At 47.5% G+C, this 18,147-nt stretch overlaps 1 protein-coding gene across 1 annotated transcript; it reads right to left on the bottom strand.

Moving 5' to 3' along the window:
- Positions 1 to 13,062: 13,062 nt before the first annotated feature.
- LOC103603056 (neuron navigator 2-like) lies at positions 13,063 to 17,458 on the bottom strand. Its single transcript, XM_008587532.1, has 2 exons — positions 17,164 to 17,458; positions 13,063 to 13,104 (listed from the first exon to the last, which is right to left on the bottom strand). Exons 1-2 carry the CDS (start codon positions 17,419 to 17,421, stop codon positions 13,063 to 13,065), a joined length of 300 nt encoding a protein of 99 aa, XP_008585754.1. The 5' UTR covers positions 17,422 to 17,458.
- Between the last annotated feature and the right edge of the window lie 689 nt (positions 17,459 to 18,147).

Genomic DNA, 18,147 nt, shown 5'->3' with positions numbered 1-18,147 from the left:
TATATTTAAACATAATTACAGAATATTCGTTATTTATCTGAAATGCACATTTAACTGGGTGCCCTGCATTTTATCTGGCAACACCAAATGTAGGTGTCCTAAGCTGTTGGGAAGGGGGTGTTATTTATCCAAATGGGCTGAAAAGGACACCCCTGAGGACCAGGGGACACTGAAAAAGGCCATCATGGTCCCTGGTGTCCAACAACAGGGCCAGGCAGGGAGTTAGGCTAGAGCAGCCATGGCCTGGGGAGCTGGGTTCATGCCACCTTCTTGGCACAGCGAGGAATGGGTGGGTGGGGGGCCGCCCCAGCTGCTCTCCATTGAGCAGAGCTGACATTTTGGAACACGTCAGAAGCGCTGGCCCCTGGCCCTGGAAGTCAGAGTCTGGCCTCTGAGCCAGCACTGCCTGCCCAGCCCTGGCCTCTCACCTCAGCAGACTGACAAAGGCCCCCAACAGGCCCATTGTGATCCTGCCCAGGCGCCTCAATGGGGCCATTCAGGGGCTTTGCGACAAGCCCCGCTGGAGGGCACTTCCTCCTCCCCCTCCAGGGTGCCTTTGACCAAAGTCTGCGTCTGTGTGGGTGGGGGGGGGGGTCTGGCAGAGAGGAGAGCAGCTGGCAGCCAGTGCAGTGTCACTGAAGGCCAGATTGTTGACAGAGGGCACAGAAATGCCCCCCGAGTCATGGGACTATAGGTTGCTCTGCCCACACTGTGCCTCCCACCCCAGCCCAGCCAGGGCAGCCAGCTTCCAAGGGGTCTGCACCTGTGGACTGAGGAGCACAGTCCCCACCACATTCACTGTGGAGCTGTGGGGGACTCATTAGATCCAGACAGAAGCGAGTTCAAGCAGACGCTTGGCCAAGTCCTGGCTGTGTGGGATTAGGCAGGGGGGGGGGGGGGGGGGGTCTGGCAGAGAGGAGAGCAGCTGGCAGCCAGTGCAGTGTCACTGAAGGCCAGATTGTTGACAGAGGGCACAGAAATGCCCCCCGAGTCATGGGACTATAGGTTGCTCTGCCCACACTGTGCCTCCCACCCCAGCCCAGCCAGGGCAGCCAGCTTCCAAGGGGTCTGCACCTGTGGACTGAGGAGCACAGTCCCCACCACATTCACTGTGGAGCTGTGGGGGACTCATTAGATCCAGACAGAAGCGAGTTCAAGCAGACGCTTGGCCAAGTCCTGGCTGTGTGGGATTAGGCAGGTCGCTTTTCCTCTCTGGGCCTCTCTTCATCTGTAGAGGTAGACTAGTCATATCTACCTCCTAAGGTGGAAGCTAAATAAGATGACTCCTGTAAGCATGGAGCATGGAGCCTGGCGCATAGCAGGTGCTGAATAAATATTCCCTTCCCCTCTATTCCTTCTAGCTCTTCCTGATCCAATGAAGACCCCAGGAAATTTGCTCTCCTGTAGGCAGCAGATCCAAAGGCCACTGCTATGGGGATATCCTGGTTTAGGCTTTTTCATGGGGACACTGGGCCCTTTGTAGACCTGAGACTCTGGCTGAAGCCCCTCTCAGCCAACAAAGCCCCTACCAAGAAGTATTGGCACCCAAATGCAGAACTCCTTACCCCCTCTCTGGTGCTCTTTCTGCTAGTCCACCCTGGGATACTGAGTATATCAGATCTACTCTAAACTTCCAGGTCTCCCACTCCAGGTTGCTCCTAAATCCTGACTTCTGAATGAAGAAATAAACAGATCCTGAACTCTATGGACACTGTCAGGCAACTTAAAAGCAGCCAGCTTGAACCTTAAACAGAAGACAAAGGGACATAAACCCTGGATTCATTACCCTTCACCAGGAGTCCCAGTAAACGCTTCTCAGTAGCTGAAATCGCAGTGTGATGACCACCCTACCTGGCAACCCTAGCCCCTGGCAGCAGGGAGAAGAGCCAGGGCTTCCTCCCCACCAGAACCTTCCACCATCTGTTCATCAGACCAAATCCAGGACACATTTCCCTGTTTTCCCCGGATCTTTCATGCATTCAAACCTCATTTCATCTAGGATCCCACTCCTGCCTGCCCCAAGTCACCCAGCTCCCTCCTGCTCTCGGTCCTCCAGTTTGATCTCCCGCTCTGGACCAGTCTTTGTCAGTGCGGGGTCTACAGACCATCTTCTGCACCTTCACCTGGTCATACTCATCAAAATATGAATTCTTGGGCCTTACCCCAGATCCTCAAAATCATAGTCTCTGAGACTGGGGCCCAGGATGCTGCACATTTAACAACCTCCCACCTAATACTGAGCACACTGAAGTTTAAGAACCACTGCTGTGGAGGAAGAGAGGCATGCTTCACACCTCTTTCCCCATAGGACCTTTCTTTGCACATTTCCCTTCCTGTTAATAACTATCTGCAGGAGTGAATTAACTGGTTTCCTCATTGCCAAATTATACTAATATAATTGAGCACTGCCAACTCATTTCCTTTTTCTTTCCTTCCTTCCTTCCTTCCTTCCTTCCTTTCTTTCTTTCTTTCTTTCTTTCTTTCTTTCTTTCTTTTTTTCCTGGCACTAGTTGGTACAGAGATCGAACCCCTGGACCTTGGTATTATCAGCACCATACTCTAACCAACTGACCTAACTAGCCAGCCCCATCTCACTTATATTATCATTATTATTATTGCAGTTGGTGGGTATCCCATCTCTTTTCTTAACTGCATTCTGCCGTGGACTTTTCTTGACAGATTTCCATCCATATATTAGGGTACAGCAGGACACACACACACACACACACACACCCCACACACGTGCCCGGAATCTACCATTTATGGAGGACTCATCGCATGCCAGGCACTTGCCACATGCTTCATATACATAACTGCACTTAATGCTCAGAGCAGCCCTGTGCCTATAGAGCAGTGAAGAAGCAGGGGCGGGTTTAGCAACTTGCCTAAGGCCACACCACTGTAAGTGGGCAGAGCTGAAATCCAAATCCTGGTCTGTATGGCCACGACCACTTGCTATTCCCCACTTCACTCTCCTGACTTCTCTGAGGGGGCTTGTCCAAATTCAGGAGAGCTGACCCCAGACTGTGCATCAGAATCTCATGTAGAGACCTAAGACATACAGATGCCAAAGCCCCACTCCAGGCCTGACTCTGTAAGGGAGACACCAGAGCATGCAGATTATCTGTTCAACTCCACACACTGCAGGAGAAGAACCTGCAGGTCACAAAGCATATTAAAGCAGGGTCTGAAAAGAGAACTTAAGGTTCTTGACTCCAAACAGGGTTCTTTCAGCCTCACCACACAGCTTGACATGCTATGGTGCTGCCAGTGGTCAAAATGGATTTTCTACAACCTCTCCAGGAGCATGTGAGCACACACACATGCATAAACAAACAAATACTCTCTTGACGCCAGGATCATCAGCTTTCAGTCACGAAGCAGCTTTCCCACTCGGGACCAAGTATGGACTCAAGGGTGGCTAGGGCAGTCCCTCCTCCAAGTGGCTTGGATGGGGTTAAATGAGACAACAGTAGGGGAGCTGGAAGAAGGGGCAAAATGTGCTCCCCAACTTCCTCCACAACCTTCCTTCCCCCTTTGGACTCTGGAGCAAAGCTGAACCTCTGCCACTAAGTCCTCTTCCTCCATGTGCAGTGGCCCATGCCTGACTGAGACATGGGTGTGCACAAGGACAGGCGGTTTCTATGGCACCAGTGACTATGTGAGCAGCTTTTAAATAGGCCTAATTTACAAAGAAAAAGCCTTCAATATCAGCATTAGACAATAATTTCACCAAACAGCCTGGTTCAAGAGCTTAGATAATCTGCCCTGCTCTGCTCTGCTCTTATCAATGGACTTTCCCCAAATCAATACACAACCACAGTGACGTTGAAAGAAAGACCTCAGCAGGAGGAGAGATCACATTGGCACAGCACCTGCCTATTGAGAGGGTTTCCCTGAACCTTAGACATGGGGACAGAGATCCAGCGAGCTACTCCCCTTGGTGCCGTGGGATGTATCCTGCCTCCTTCACGACCATGTGCTGAAATCTTGCAATGTGATTTGGGGACTCAAGGAGAATCAGAAGGAGATTTCCAAACAGCAAAGGACTGTGGGAGCTGGACTGTGTTCAGACTGTGGGAATGACTGCCCTGCCTTTGCTGATGGGCCTAGAGAGGTGTTTACAGCCATTCCTGAGAAGAGCTGGGATGGAACTGCCTCCAGCTCCTGAAAGATGCTATCTTGACCAGTCCAGGCACACCTGGCAGAGTGGCGAGCTGAGGTCCTCTAATGCTGGACTCCCAGGTTAAAGACTGCATCTCACTTTCTTCTGTAGGTACCAGGTAGATTACAGCCTTCAGTCACAGTGACCAAACATTAGCTGCAAAGCCCAGTGCACAGGTGAAAAGCCAGAGCAACATCAGAGACACATAAGAAACAGAGTGGCCATGGATTCTGGAAGTCTCTAGGGTTTCCCTGTTCATCCTTCCCATTCCCAATCACAATGTAGGGTTATTTGAGGAAACTGGGCCTGTGCCTCCAGGTAGACATGGCAATGTACTTTGTGGGATGGGGGTTTCTCTTAAGTACTTATTCAGAAGCGGTTGAGGGCATAAATGCTCCTCTGCTTGTTAAACTGTAATTTGCCTATATATCATTTTATCTTATTTAAGGGACACAATGTAGATTACTTAATATGGTCTGGAGAAATAGTGTAAGTAGGAGCCTTGGACTGGGAGCAAGACCTGGATGCTAGTTACAGCTCAGCTTGAAATCTTGCACAATTCCCTGCTATTCCTTCCACAAATATTTAGTAAGTACTTACTGTGTGCCAGGATCTGTTCTAGGTACAGGGGATACAGCTTTGACCAAGACAGGCAAAGCCCATGCTCTCATGAAGCTGACAGTCTAGTAGAGGAAGACATACAATAAACAAATATATAACATGTCAGAAGAAAACCGCTCTGGAGAAAAATAAAGCAAGGTGAGGAGATATAAAAACATGGATGGTTGTTGCTATTTTATATAGGGTGGTCAGAAAAGGCACCTCTGATAAAGGTAATGTCTGAGCAGAGACTGAGGGTGAGGGACTGAGCATTGTTGATATCTCATAAGACATTTCAAGCAGAACGAACAGCGAGTGCAAAGGCCCTGAGGCTCAGCTTTCTCATCTCTCAAGTAAAAGGGTAAGAAAATAGGGTCTGTGTGATACAATTCTAAGGTTCCAGAGTCTGAGTCAGAAACAGAGAGGTTTTGGAAGGCTGGGGGAAATAACCTGTCCTATGTGAACAGGACAGGGTGGTGAAACCTACAGAACATTATCACAGCCCCCTTCTTTTTTTTTTTTTTTTTTACAGTTTTATAGGCCTCTCTTTCCAACTGTTTCGAGGACAACTTACAAGTTGTTTTTAAGAAACAAAAATAATCTGTCCCGTTAAGGGAGAAAGATATTTTAAAACCACTGAATGGATTTTTCCTTCCCCAGTTTTTTTATTGATACATCTCCTCTCCTTCCAGTTCTAAAATAAGCACTCCGTCTGCCCTTATGCTAATCCAAAGGCAACATACTGCAGAATGGCGTGGGCCTGGGGAGAGCCAGGAGGAGGTCACTTGGAAGCCACTAGACCTGGAGAATGCACCAGAGCAGCCCGGCCAGCCTGGCCTCACCCATGGCTGGCTTCTTCCGAATCCAGGTGACGAGACGCTCTTAAAAACAGCAATGGAATGTGATGAGAGCTGGTATTTGCAAATGACAAATTTCTGACCAAATTCCAGTTTTTTGGAATAGAAAATCAGCAGCTTCCTGTTACAAAATGTACCAACAGTTCATGCCTAATACATGGGTGTGGGCAGTTCATATACTTTCAATCTAAATTTGGCTAAAACTATAACAAAGCCGGCATATTTTTAGCCAGGTAAACATTTCTAGGGACTAGGTCATATTTATATTAGTTTCTGCTCTGCAATCCAGGGAAGGAACGATTCCAAATGAGTGAGAAGCAGGGACCAGAGACGAAAGCCACAGAGTGTACCAGGCTGTTGGGATTCCCAGTAACCATCTTCAGCTTAGGAGTACTTCCCAGAACTCAACAATTTATCCTTGCTCGTTAGAGAGGGAGCACCTTTTAAAGAACAGAGCCCCCCATTACTTTAGAAGGCAAGTTTCTGCTGGGTTTTACTACTACTCACTTGCTGTAGGACCTTAAACAAGTTGTTCTCCCTCTCTGTGCCCCAAATTGTATGTGTCTCTGTGTCTCTCTTCCCCACCTTCAACCAGACTCAGGTTCAGTGAGAGGCAGCACAGAGTAAGGACCACACAGTGGGTTAGATGCAGCTCTGCAAGCACCACCTGAGTTTTTGGCATGGCTCCTCCACTTACTAGGTGTGTGACCTTGGGCAAGTTGCTTATGCTCAATCTGCCTCAGTTTACATGTAAAATGGAGACAATCATAAAAGTACCTACCTCAGAGGTTATTGCTTTCGTGATGATTAAATGGGAAAATCCACATAAAATGCTTAGAAGAATGCCCAACACATAGCAAGTGCTCGATAAATAAGAGTGCTCTTATCTGCCCCTCACCAGGCACTTTTACATACACCAACTGCTTTAACCCGTACAACCCACTGAAACGCTGTACTCTACCTGGGGAAACTGAGGCCTGCAACTTGTTCAAGCTGCAGTTCAACAACTGTTTATTGAGAGCCTTCTGTGTCCCAGGACGCACACTAACACTGGGAAAGTTAGATGCCTGGTAAATAAATATGGAAATGGGATCTTAACCCAGGTCTCTGACTTCCAGCTTGGGAGTATCTAAGAGGCTGAGTAGAAAGAACCCAGACTTGAAATCAGAGAGTTCAGTACCGGCACCATGGGGTCTTAGTCAAGGCACTGACCTCCTCTGAGCCTCATGTGTAGAGTAGATGAAATGCCACCAGTTTTATCAAACTGTTGTGAGGGTTAAAAGAGAGGATGTATGTAAGTCTGGCCTGTGGGAGGTGTTCATTGGTGGCCTCTTGCCACAATTACACCATCCACAAAGAGGTACTAGTTTTCTGACTCTTTGAGCCACATGCAAAACCTTTCTAATATGAAGGAATTAAGAAAAGTCATTTTAACTATTTGATAGAAGGAATGGAAAAGAATATAGCATAGGTCTGGTTCCAATTCTTTAAACCGCCAGTCCTGTCAGAGCAGAACATCTGATCACAGAGAGAGGTGGAAGAAACATTGGCCCAGGGGCCAGGAGGCCTGGGTTCCAGTTTTTGCTCTGACCCTCAGAGCTGGGTGACCAGAGGCAAGGCATGCCCCTGTCTGGGCCATGGTTTCCCTGTCTGTACAATGGTGCTCAAAGGTCTCCACTGGCACAGATGTCCCAAGTCTCCAGTCCTTTGGGGCACACATCACTGAGCAGACAACCCAAGTAAGCCTAGTTATTCTAAATCTGGTTTTGTCACCTAAATGGTGTTTTTCTCTCCAGTGCTTGCCTTCCTTGGCCCACAGAGAGCTAACAACTAAAGTTTGTACCCCGGAAGGTCTGACAGCTCTGGGACAATTGTGGCCCACACATTTTGACGTAAACATGCGTCACTCTCAGGTCTGAAAAGAATCAAAGCAGATCAGCATGAAATGGGGACCGTCTGCAGAGCCGCAGCTGAGCAGCATGTGGCAGGAGGACAAGAAAGAGGTCCTGTCAGCTGTCAGGCACATGAGCCCAGCCAGGCCCGGCAGCACAGAGGTGACCTGGGGGACAGCAGCCACAGCAGTAGGAGAAGGAAATCGTACCAGATTGCAGCAGGATGTGGGCAAAAGCCAAATGGGGCTCCTCATCCCATGAACACAGAGCCCCTGGTGACAGGCTGGGACAGGCACAGGAGGCCCTGACAAGAAAGAGACAGTAAGGAGGGCCAAGGCCAGGCAAATGGGGAACAGCCTCCAAGGGGAAGGGGGTTTGGAAGTTTGATTGTCTAAAGCAGCATTTCAGTATGAGACTCAGGCCTCCTCCAATTACCAGCAGCAAGAGTCATTAAGGGCACAGGTTTTGGAATCAGAAAGACCCTGGTTCAAATCCTGCCACCTTCCACAATAGCCATGTGACCCTAACTAGTTCCAGAACTCTGCTCAGACTAGTCTCTTCACTGACTCTTCTTTTTCTACTTACTGGGAAAAGAGGATCAATAATATCAGCTTAGAAAGTTAGTGTGAGGATTAAATGAGATTATGTATGTAAATAGTACATAAATGGCTGCTGTAATCATTATTCTGGGAAGCTCTGTCCTATTCTAGGCTTTTCTAAGCCTTCCCTTTTTCCTAACCAACCAAAACCCTTCTTAACCCTTCTGAGGTCCTCCTTCTAAGGTGGGGCCAGTAGGAATCTGCCAAAACTTGCCAAAGTCCATGGTATCCTCTCCCCCTCAACCCTTCCAGTCCACTGCACCACCATTATCACTCCTGACAGATCTTCCATTGGAGCAGCCAGTTTGGATGTCATAAACAGCCTTGTGTAAGGGAATCTGCCTCCACCCTCTGCTCAGCCAGACCAGGCAAGTTTCCCTAAGACCTGATGCTGGAGAGCTCTGGCCTTGGCCTCCACCAGTATTCAGTTTGCCCACTCTGTGTCTCCTATGCTTGGCCACCCACTGTCATGTGACCTTCTCGGTCACATCCGAAGAGGGAGCTCAGCAGTATCCATGTGGTTTAGCCACAGCTTTATGAACACAGCTCCTGCTCAATGTCCAATTATTCAGTCCTGTTTTCCAATTAGTTTTTTTTTTTTATCCCTCTCCCTTCTTTTCTTCTGCAAATATTAAATAAGAACTACTATGCACAGACCCTGTACCAGCAGGAATCAAGAGAAACACATCTCTGGCCTCACAGAAGCCATGGTGCAGCCAAAAAGGCAGTCACAGTCCAAGCTGAGGGGCCTACAGAGCAGGCTAAGGGATCACATAGGAGAGACACTATATCCAGACCATGGTGGTAGCAGAAGGCTTCCTGGAGGTGATACTAAGCCTGAATGTGAATGAGTAAAGGGTGGGAGGATTCAGCCAGGCAAAGGAGAAGAGCTTGCTTACTTTCATATGCTTTACGTTCTCAGTGTCTGTACTTACAGGGCTCAGCCAAGGATTTTTATTTATTTATTTATTTTTTAGTTTCTTCACTTAAAAAACTTTCTTTTATATTTGCAACCTTGCAACATCTTAGATTTTTACAAGTGATTACTAAATGAAACTGGATCTTGTGATTTCCATAAAATGTCAGAAAAAATTCTCATGAAAGAACAGATTTTCACACTACACCAGAAAGGAGATAAGGAATCCAGGTCCTAAACCTAGTGAAACAATCCTGGCCAGGCTACTGTGAATTCACGCATACACATACTGACACACACACAACCAGTCCAATTTCATTTATGTTCTCACCAGTACACCAGAGATATCAAGGGCACTGGTAATGTATGCTATTCAGCCAGGGCTTTGTTTTTTTACCCAATATTTTAACTTGAAAAATTTCAAACCTAGAGACAAGGTGAAAGAATTGCACATACATCTTCACCTAGATTCACCAGTTGTTAACATTTTACGATATTTGCTTTCTCCTTCTCTTTGCAGATATCCTAACCTTTTTTTCCGTGAATTATTTGAAAATTAGTTGCTGATATCAAGACACTTCACTTCTAAATATTTCTGCATATATCTCCTAAGAGAAAGGACATTTTCTTACACAACTTCAATACCATTAACACTGACAGAATAATGCTAGCTAATGTACAAATTCAAATGTTTCCAATTGTCTCCAAGATGACCTTTGTAGCATTTATAGTTTTGCTCATCCAGGATCTAGTCAAGGATCTCTCATTGGATTTGGCTGTCATAGCTCTTTGGTATTCTTTTCCAGAACAGTCCTTCACCTGCTTTTAAAACTTTTTGTTTGTTTTTCATGACATTGACAGTTGTGAAGATTCCAGGCCTATTATCTTAAAGAATGATCTATAATTTGAAGTTATCTAATTGCTTCCTTATGCCAACAAATAATTTTGAATCAAATTCCTTATTTTTCCCTTCCTCTGTCTAGAGTCAGCCCTGCTAGTTACACTCAGCGATAACACTTATGGGCTTTATGGCCTCAGAGGACTTGGAATTTACACATCCCAGAAGGATTTAACTGATATAATTAACCATCTAAGATTTATTCAATATTGAAAAAATATTTTCAATATTTCTAAACTCTGGGGCAAGGGGAGGAGTCAAACGGCATGTGTATCAAGCCAAAGGGAACTTTAAAGCAATTTACTTTGATTCAGTATTAACAACACCCTTTCAGACATTTTTCAAAGTGCCTCCACACTTGCCATTTAAGAACTTCGAGGGTGAAACAGATATGGATTCAAATTCTAAGTCTACCACTTACCTGCTGTGCCACTTGGAAAAGTAGCTTAACTCTCAGCTTTGGTTTCCTCAAAAGGTATTTAAGGTATAAGATGTTTAAATCAGTGCCTTGTTCACAATAATTGCCTCTATTAATCTTCACAATCACACTTCAAAGAAGGTAGAGCAGATTATTATCCTCTGTTTTATAGGGGAGGTAACTAAAGCTCAGAAAGACAATGTGACTTGTTGAAGGTCATGTAGCAAGGTGACCAAAGAGACAGAACTAAAACCAAAGTTGCTGACTCCCAGAGTTGTCATTTCTAGTTCTTTTCAGGAAGTAGCACCTATCTCATAGGATGTTGTGAGGATTAAATGAAATGATGTCTGATGTATGCATTATGCTGGTACAGAGGCTGTGCTCAATCAGTGTCAGTGACTACTGTGATAATTATTTTTAATGTGTCACACTGCCATGAGTAACTGATCTTGTTCCAAGACCCAAAAAGACCCCTGGGAGGTGGGCTTATAATTATCTTGACCAAGCCCACTTCTACCCTATCTTCTCTCCCACCAAGATCCAGGGCAGGGGGTGTTAGAATATCTCAAAATTCACTGAAAGTATTAAGGTTTCACTTGGAAGGAGAAACAAAATATTCTGAGGCTATGAGGCCATTGTTTGTAAAACACAAGAGAGGCTCTGTTTTCCTTGGGAAAGGGGCACTAAGTCATAAGTCATTTTTTAGGTTCTGTGTGGGTGACGTGGGGCTCCTGCAAAAAACTTTGAGTCACTCACTATTGTCTTGTGTACACTGAAGCACAAAAGCCTAACCAAGTTTTGTTCCTAAAATCACATGGCTCATTCTGCCCAAAACATTCTAGGAACACATTGTCCATCTTCTTGAACAGTGTGACCAAAAGACAGAGTAGCCATTGAATTTGGCCCTGTGGCTACTGGTAAAACACCATTGGGCAGCTGGCCATGACTTGGGACACCTTAATGGCCAAACTGATCACAAGGTCCACTTCCCACTACAGCCATGCCAGCTGTGTGGGAAAAGGGCTTTCCTTCTGCCCTCAGGACAATAAGGGAGCCATTAAGAAGTTCAGTCAATGAGATTATTCCATTCTTGGTCCTCTCCTGGGCTGGGCCATCAGATTGGCCTACTCCACTCAACCATATCTATGGTGCCAGCTCAGACTGGTGTACAAAAAAGGCTTCCCACAAGTTAGGTTTGTTGAAGATCCCTCAGCTCGGTTATTGTTATAGAGATGGCATGTCTGAGATCAACATGTGGAGGTTTCAGTGAACAACCCCGGATGTGACTTCTCTGGATGACATTGTTCTTAATATTCTCTTGCTCCCCATTCATCTAACCAAAGCTCTGCTATGCTCTCTGCTTCCATGGTGTAAGCCATCTGTTCTTCCAGGTAATCAGCCATGCACTTGGGAGGCAGAGCAGTAGGGTGGAAATAACTTGGGTTTGGAATGAAGTAGCTATGGTTTCCAAACGTGGCTAGGACCTCGGTAATAAAAATAGGCAATACCACATATTCATTGCCTGGTATGCACCAGACACTATTCTCAGCAGCCTACCTATAATATCTCACTGAATTGGCACAGCTAACCTATTTGAGGTTACTTCAAAAGGGTCATGGAAAGATTTGTATTATCTTTTAATTATGTTTTTCCACAAACTTTCTGAAGTACTCTCACAAGCATCACCATTTCTACTTCACAGATGAGGCTTAGAGATGATAAATAATTTTCCCAAAGTCTGGATTTGAACCCAGATTTGTCTCTCAATGAATCCTAATTTACCATGTTAAACTGCCTCCAAGTATAGCTGCCCTTGGCCTTAGCTTCCTCGCATAAAATACACAGACCATGTTTCATTTTTCCCAGTTTCTGTGTCGCAATATATGTCTAAAGAGCACCACAGACTACCTGGCACATAGCAGATGCTCCATAAATGTTCCCTTCCTGTAGCTGAGGCTGACTCTGAGAAATAAGAATTTCTGACCTTAAGCCAAAATCTCACTGGGTAGTTTGTCTTTTTCAGACTGGCTTCAGGAGCTTCACTAAGGTCTAATTAAAACAACTCTCTCAAGCCTACATCCCTTATTTCTTATAAGTAAATAAACTGGGACACAGAGATTTGGTGCTTCAAATCTTGGTCACAGAGGAAGAGAGTATGAAAAGTGGGAAGCAAACCTAGCGATTCCAAGAGCTAGAGTTTGTGCTGAAACTCCTCCAGCCTCGCCTTTGATGTGTGTGCGCGCTTACATGTGCTCAGTACTTTAAGCTGTTCCATGTGTATGTATCTGTGTATGTGTGTGTATATACGTGTCTATACATATATCCAGAAGTAGATGTATTTATATGCAGATATACACACAAGTAATGATACCTTAAATAAGCCACCCATACCACCCTTAAAGTGTCTTTAGAAAATTAACCCACGGAATAAGCAATATGTGAACTATAAACATTCTTGCATGTTGGCAGATAACCACACTACACATTCCCCTCCAAGAACAGAGAAAGAGAAGAAAGGGAATAACACAATAGCAGAAAAATGCACTAATCAAATCCACAATCAACTTTGAAGATGGAACAAGGATTCTAATCAAAACACAACAGGGCAAAGTTGCACCAGGTTGTAAGCTTGGAGCTGCACTCTCTCCCCAGGGGTCTTGCCCACGCTTTCTTTTTAAACATCTAAAACACCCACAGAGGATTTCAATCACTTCCAATTACTTTTTTAAAGAAACAAGTTGCAAGTTGAACACCAGCTCCTAAAAACAGAAAATATCAAAGTATTATACACAGTATATAATTTTTTTCCTGCATTTGCTTCTTAAAAATAGGTTAACTTTTCCTCAAATAAATAGCTCAAGAGTGTTCCGTATCTGAAGGTCAGCCAGCAGTAGATGGTTTCTGAAAAAACGCAGAGCATGTCTCTAAAACAATTCTTTGCACATGGTCATAATTTATATTTGCATTAACAGAGCAGATGCTAGAGATGTCCATTCTGGGGAAAGACCCAGGTATCTCAATCCGGGAAGGGAGCTCCAGAGAGAGGTGCTACTGCAGAGCACAGTTTCATCCATGGGGGTTGAGAAACAGCTATGGGTTGGTGGGAGAGACTCAAGGTGAAGTGCTTGGGGGATTGGCAGTGGCGCTGAGCCTAACAGCTATTTGCTGGCTCAATGAGGTCTCTTCACACTTGGTGGTGATGAAGAGCAGGCTTGGGGTTGCATGGGATGTCACTGACTGAAGAGAGCTGTTGCATAACAAAACAAGTTGTGAGAACTGCCTTCTTCCCCCTGTAATTACCACACTGAATATTCTGGACCCCCAAGCTAATAATAATAATTGTAATCATTTCCCAATGGTCTGTTAGGAAACAGGTCCTTCATGGACATCCTCTTCCTGCACATTCAGAATTACTATCCACTAGGAAGCCAGCATGCAAATCTAATTCTTCAATGGCAAAGCCTTTGTTCTTTCTCTTCATCACCTCTTTAAAAGGAAGATGCCAGATCTGGAGCAATTACTGCATGAAGCAACAGCTCTTGCTCTGCACCACCATGTGACCTGCTCTTCATCCTCCCCTGTTATGCTCATTCCCACCTCTTCCCTCCACACCAGCCATTGCTGCCCATCTTTGAAGCCCAGCCCATCTCCTGCCTCCTCCGTGAGGACTTCTGGAGTTTCCAGCCATTGTGCCCTTCTCTTCCTTTGAGCACCTTGGGGATACCTCTTAGCCTTCCCTGTGTTGTGCCCTTTTGCTCTGGGTAGATCAGTTATGCCTCCCAACTAGACTATAAAATATCCAAGACCCAGGCCATGTTTTATTTGCCCTATAGATCTGCCAGAGCATGATGGAGGGAAGTAGCAATGACAAGTAGGAAGACTGCAGGATTTGAAGCCACAGCAACCTGAGCTGGACTCCCTGCTCTACCACACTGGATGACCTGAAGCAAGTTACTGTACCTTGCTGAGCCTCACTTACTCATCTGGCTCAGTGGTCACAGCAGTGGTCTAATCAATCAGGACCTGCAAGTTATCAGGCAGTCTCTGTGGTTATCTCTGTATAGCACCACGGTTAGAGGAATGGAGTCCAGAACTCTGTCCAAGTTCTAATTCTACCTCTACTATCCACAAGGCTACTAAACTGGTCTTTGCTTCAGTTTCCTCATGTGTAATATTGGGATAATAACACTTATCTCACTGGGTTGTTGTAAGAATAAAATGAGTTGTTTTATGTGAAGTCCTTAGAATGCTGGCTGGTTAGCTCAGTTGGTTAGAGCACAGTGTTATAACACCAAGGTCAGGGGTTCAGATCCCATACCAGCCAGTAGCAAAAATAAATAAATAATTATTATAAAGTAAAATCCTTAGAACTATTCCTAGCATGTAGTAAGTGCTATGTAAGGATTTGCCATTATTATTATTGTTATTATCATCATAGAAATGGATGTGTCACACCTGCTTTAAGCATTCCTGTGAAGATGAAATGAGATCACTTGTTAAAGAGCTTGGCACAGCAGGCACTCAGCAAGTGGTGATGCCTTTCCCTCTTCTTCCCACTGTGCCTGCTGTACTAGGCACGTGATACTCTGTAAATCCTGTGAACAGATTGATACCTTCCCAAGGGCTTGGGAGAATAAGCTACATCTTTTCTCACTTAGATCTAGATTCAACATGCCATCTTTTGGATTAGCAATATAAATAGCTAATTTTATTAAGTCCTTATCTGCCAGACACTGCAGTAAACACTACACATGTTATTTTTCTTAATGCTCACAACAATTCTTGTGGTTGTTTATGCCAATTTTTATAGATAGGAACACTGAGGCCCAGAGATATTAATCAACTAGATATCCAGCTAGCATATGACAGACACAGGACACCACTGACACCCATCTGACTTAAAACCTGTGCAATCAGCCACTGCACAACCCAGCCTCCTGGAGAGAGGTGGAATGGTGGGGAGGGGATTCTGGAGATATAGGCCAAGGGCAAAGGAGGGAAGCAAAGTCTTGAGAGAACAGGACCATACCAGGCCCTCGAGGGAAAGCTGGAGAACATTTTTTCAGGGGAGAGGGTGATGAATCACCTTTCCAGAGCCTGCCCACTGCAAGTCCTCTGACAATGTTTGTTAAATGAAGGGTCAAATGGGCAAAAGCAGAACAGCTGCCTGGATATGAACAATCCCAGGGTCTACTTTCCCTCTCATTCCTCAGGTCCTCCTCATCAGGCTCGAGGGTGTGTGTCACATCCCGAGTCACTGTGCTGGCCTCCCACATACTGCCCGCTACATCTCATGAGCCCCACTTCCACGGATGACAGGGAAACCCTTGCAGGAGTGTGCCCTGGCATTCATCCTCATCTCAGAGCCCGCTGGACACATCCCGTGGCTTACAACAGAAAAAGTGCAGAGCAAAAACACTAGCAGAAAAAGACCCGGGAGCATTGCAGGAAATCTTGCCTTCCTCCCACACACCATCACTCAAATCTGTCAACTTCCAAAAATGTTTAGCAAGTGCAGCAGCAAGGGGCAAGCTTATCAGCCTGTTGTGGGAGCTTAATCTGCTTTGAGGGACTTCTCCAGCCCAGAGTACCTAGTCTGCTTACAATTAACTTCCAGCTCCAGTTCTTCCATCAGAAAGGCTAGGAACGTGTTGAGCTCTAGCCTCTGATCAGAGAAAGCTCCAGGAGAAGGTGGAGACAGTGTCAGCAGAGAAGTACATGCCAAAAAGGTCAGGTGGTCTGTTGCCACTTCCCCAACACCAGCCCCAAACCACCTCCCTGTGTGGCTTCCCGCCTCTTCTGACCGGGACAGTCACATCCGTCAGGTCGGCCTGTCCCCAAAAGTCCCTGCTGACTGACTGCCAAGAAAATACAGCATGCCCCTGCTCCCTCCTACCAGAAGAGGGGGAAAAAAATGCAGCAGGGAGGGCAGGAGGCCAAGAGAACCTGATTGGCCCTTGTCGATTTCCTTAAAAGAGATTGCAGGTCCAGGGCCTGTCATCCAGCCGATTGGGAAATGCCAGCTCTGTCTGGAAAGGTAGAAGTCACCACTTCTCTTCAAGCCAGCTCCTACCCCCACCCTCACCCCCAGTCACCCGGGCTACCAACACCAGGATCTACCACCCAGGAAGGAGGGGCTTAGCTTCAGGCCGCCATTCTGAGGCAGCCACCCCCACCCCCACCGCAACAGCCAGCCAAGACGCTAGGAGTCTCCAGCTGTCGGCCGCGGCTGGTGCACTGGTACTGCAGTCCCAGCACCTTGCCCAGAATCTCCTCACCCCTAAGGATGGGGCAGGGACAGGCCATCTTCGAGCCAAAAGGAGAGCAGGTTCACTGCCACTCCCAGCCCCTTTTTGCTGGATTTTGTAGCCAGGCCAGGGGGCGTCGAACCCAATGGGGCTTCAGACCATTCCTTGGCAGGGACAGAACCTCTGCGGAACCGACAGACAGACATACACACAGCTGCAGCAGCAGATACTGCCTTTTTGGGGCCAAGCCCTCAACATGCAGGACCTGACATTTTCAGTGCTGCACACGTTTTTTGAGAACACCCCGGCAGTGTCCTCCTCCCCAGAAAGATGCCGCCTGCGTGCCCACACCCCGGGTCTCTCAGAGCTCCTTAGTCAAATCTCGGGCACCCGGGCCACACCCACCATCCGGCCCACTCTCCTCGCGTATCCCCCAATCTGCCAGCCTAAGGGGAATGGTTCCTTTCCCTGCCCACATGGTATTCCTTTCCCCAGTCCAGCCATGCCACCCCCTAAAAAAGTGTTCACTCATCCCCCCAGAACAGTGCCCGGGTACACAGCACCTCTCACCTGGGTATCGAACCCGTTTTCCACCGAGCCGCTCTTCCGCAGCGGGAGCCCCTCCCCCGTCGGCTCCTGCAGCCCCTGCGATTTCAGGGGGATCTGGCTCGGGTAGGCGGTCTTGCTCACCTCCACCTTGCTTCCCAACTTGAGGTAGCAGGGCTGGGGTCCGGCCCGGGCCGGGGGCACATGAAGGATAGGCGCGGCGCTGTGCACGGGTTTGGGCAGTCCCGATTTCATCTTGGAGGCGACCAGGATGGCCGGCATCTTCTCCCGGGGCTTCGGCTTTCCCAGCACGTCCCTGGCAGCGGCGGCGGAGGCGACCGCTAAAGGCAGCGCGGGCAGCAGTGCAGGCGCCGGGCCTCGGCCCGCGAGGCGCCCACCACCAGTGGCGGAAAAAAAAAAAAAAAAAAAAAAAAAAGCCTGGGTCGGGTCGCTCAGAGCGATCGGGCGAGCACGCCCTCGGGGTACCGGGATGGGGTGGGGGACTGGTCAAGGCGCTCAGCGGGCCACACCTGGACAGATGCTGCAGCCGGGTCTCACCTCCTCCCGGGCGGCCTGTTCAAGAGCTCTGGACGCTCAGGGGCTGCTGCCTCTTACAATTTTCCTCCTGGGAAACCGAGGCTTGGACGTCCATATTAACTTGTCACTGCATCTCCGAAGTGAGGAGGCCCCTTCGGAAGAGACAGAGGCGACGGGGACCCACGCGTCCTTCTCCGGGAGGATGCGGGTGTGAGCCGGCGAGGAAAGGGGCGAGCAGCCGAGGGAGGACAGAGGGAGAGCGCACGGAGCCCGAGACGTCTCCTCCGAGAAGCAGCTGCCGCCCAGCTCGCGAGCACCGCAGTGTCACCCGCGACGCAGCAGAGGCGCGGCGAGAGCCCCCGAAAGGTCTCTCGTGGCGTGACAGTCAGTCACCGCTGCCCAGAAGCCCCCCAGACAGATAGCGCCTGAGCGCCTGTGGGTCTGCACATGCTCCGTGAGCTACAGCGCAGC

Source organism: Galeopterus variegatus, unplaced genomic scaffold (assembly GCF_000696425.1).
Source record: "Galeopterus variegatus unplaced genomic scaffold, G_variegatus-3.0.2 Scaffold4415, whole genome shotgun sequence".
NCBI classification, from domain to species: domain Eukaryota; kingdom Metazoa; phylum Chordata; class Mammalia; order Dermoptera; family Cynocephalidae; genus Galeopterus; species Galeopterus variegatus.
Note: the sequence above shows the minus strand (reverse complement) of the source record. Positions and strands in the feature narration are given on the sequence as shown.

Coding starts and splice junctions, on each gene's coding strand:
- LOC103603056 (XM_008587532.1), bottom strand. CDS start 17,421: ATGCCGGCCATCCTGGTCGCCTCCAAGATGAAATCGGGACTGCCCAAA. Junction 13,105..17,163: donor AAAACGGGTTCGATACCCAG/GTGAGAGGTGCT, acceptor TTCTGTTTTTAG/GAGCTGGTGTTCAACTTGCA.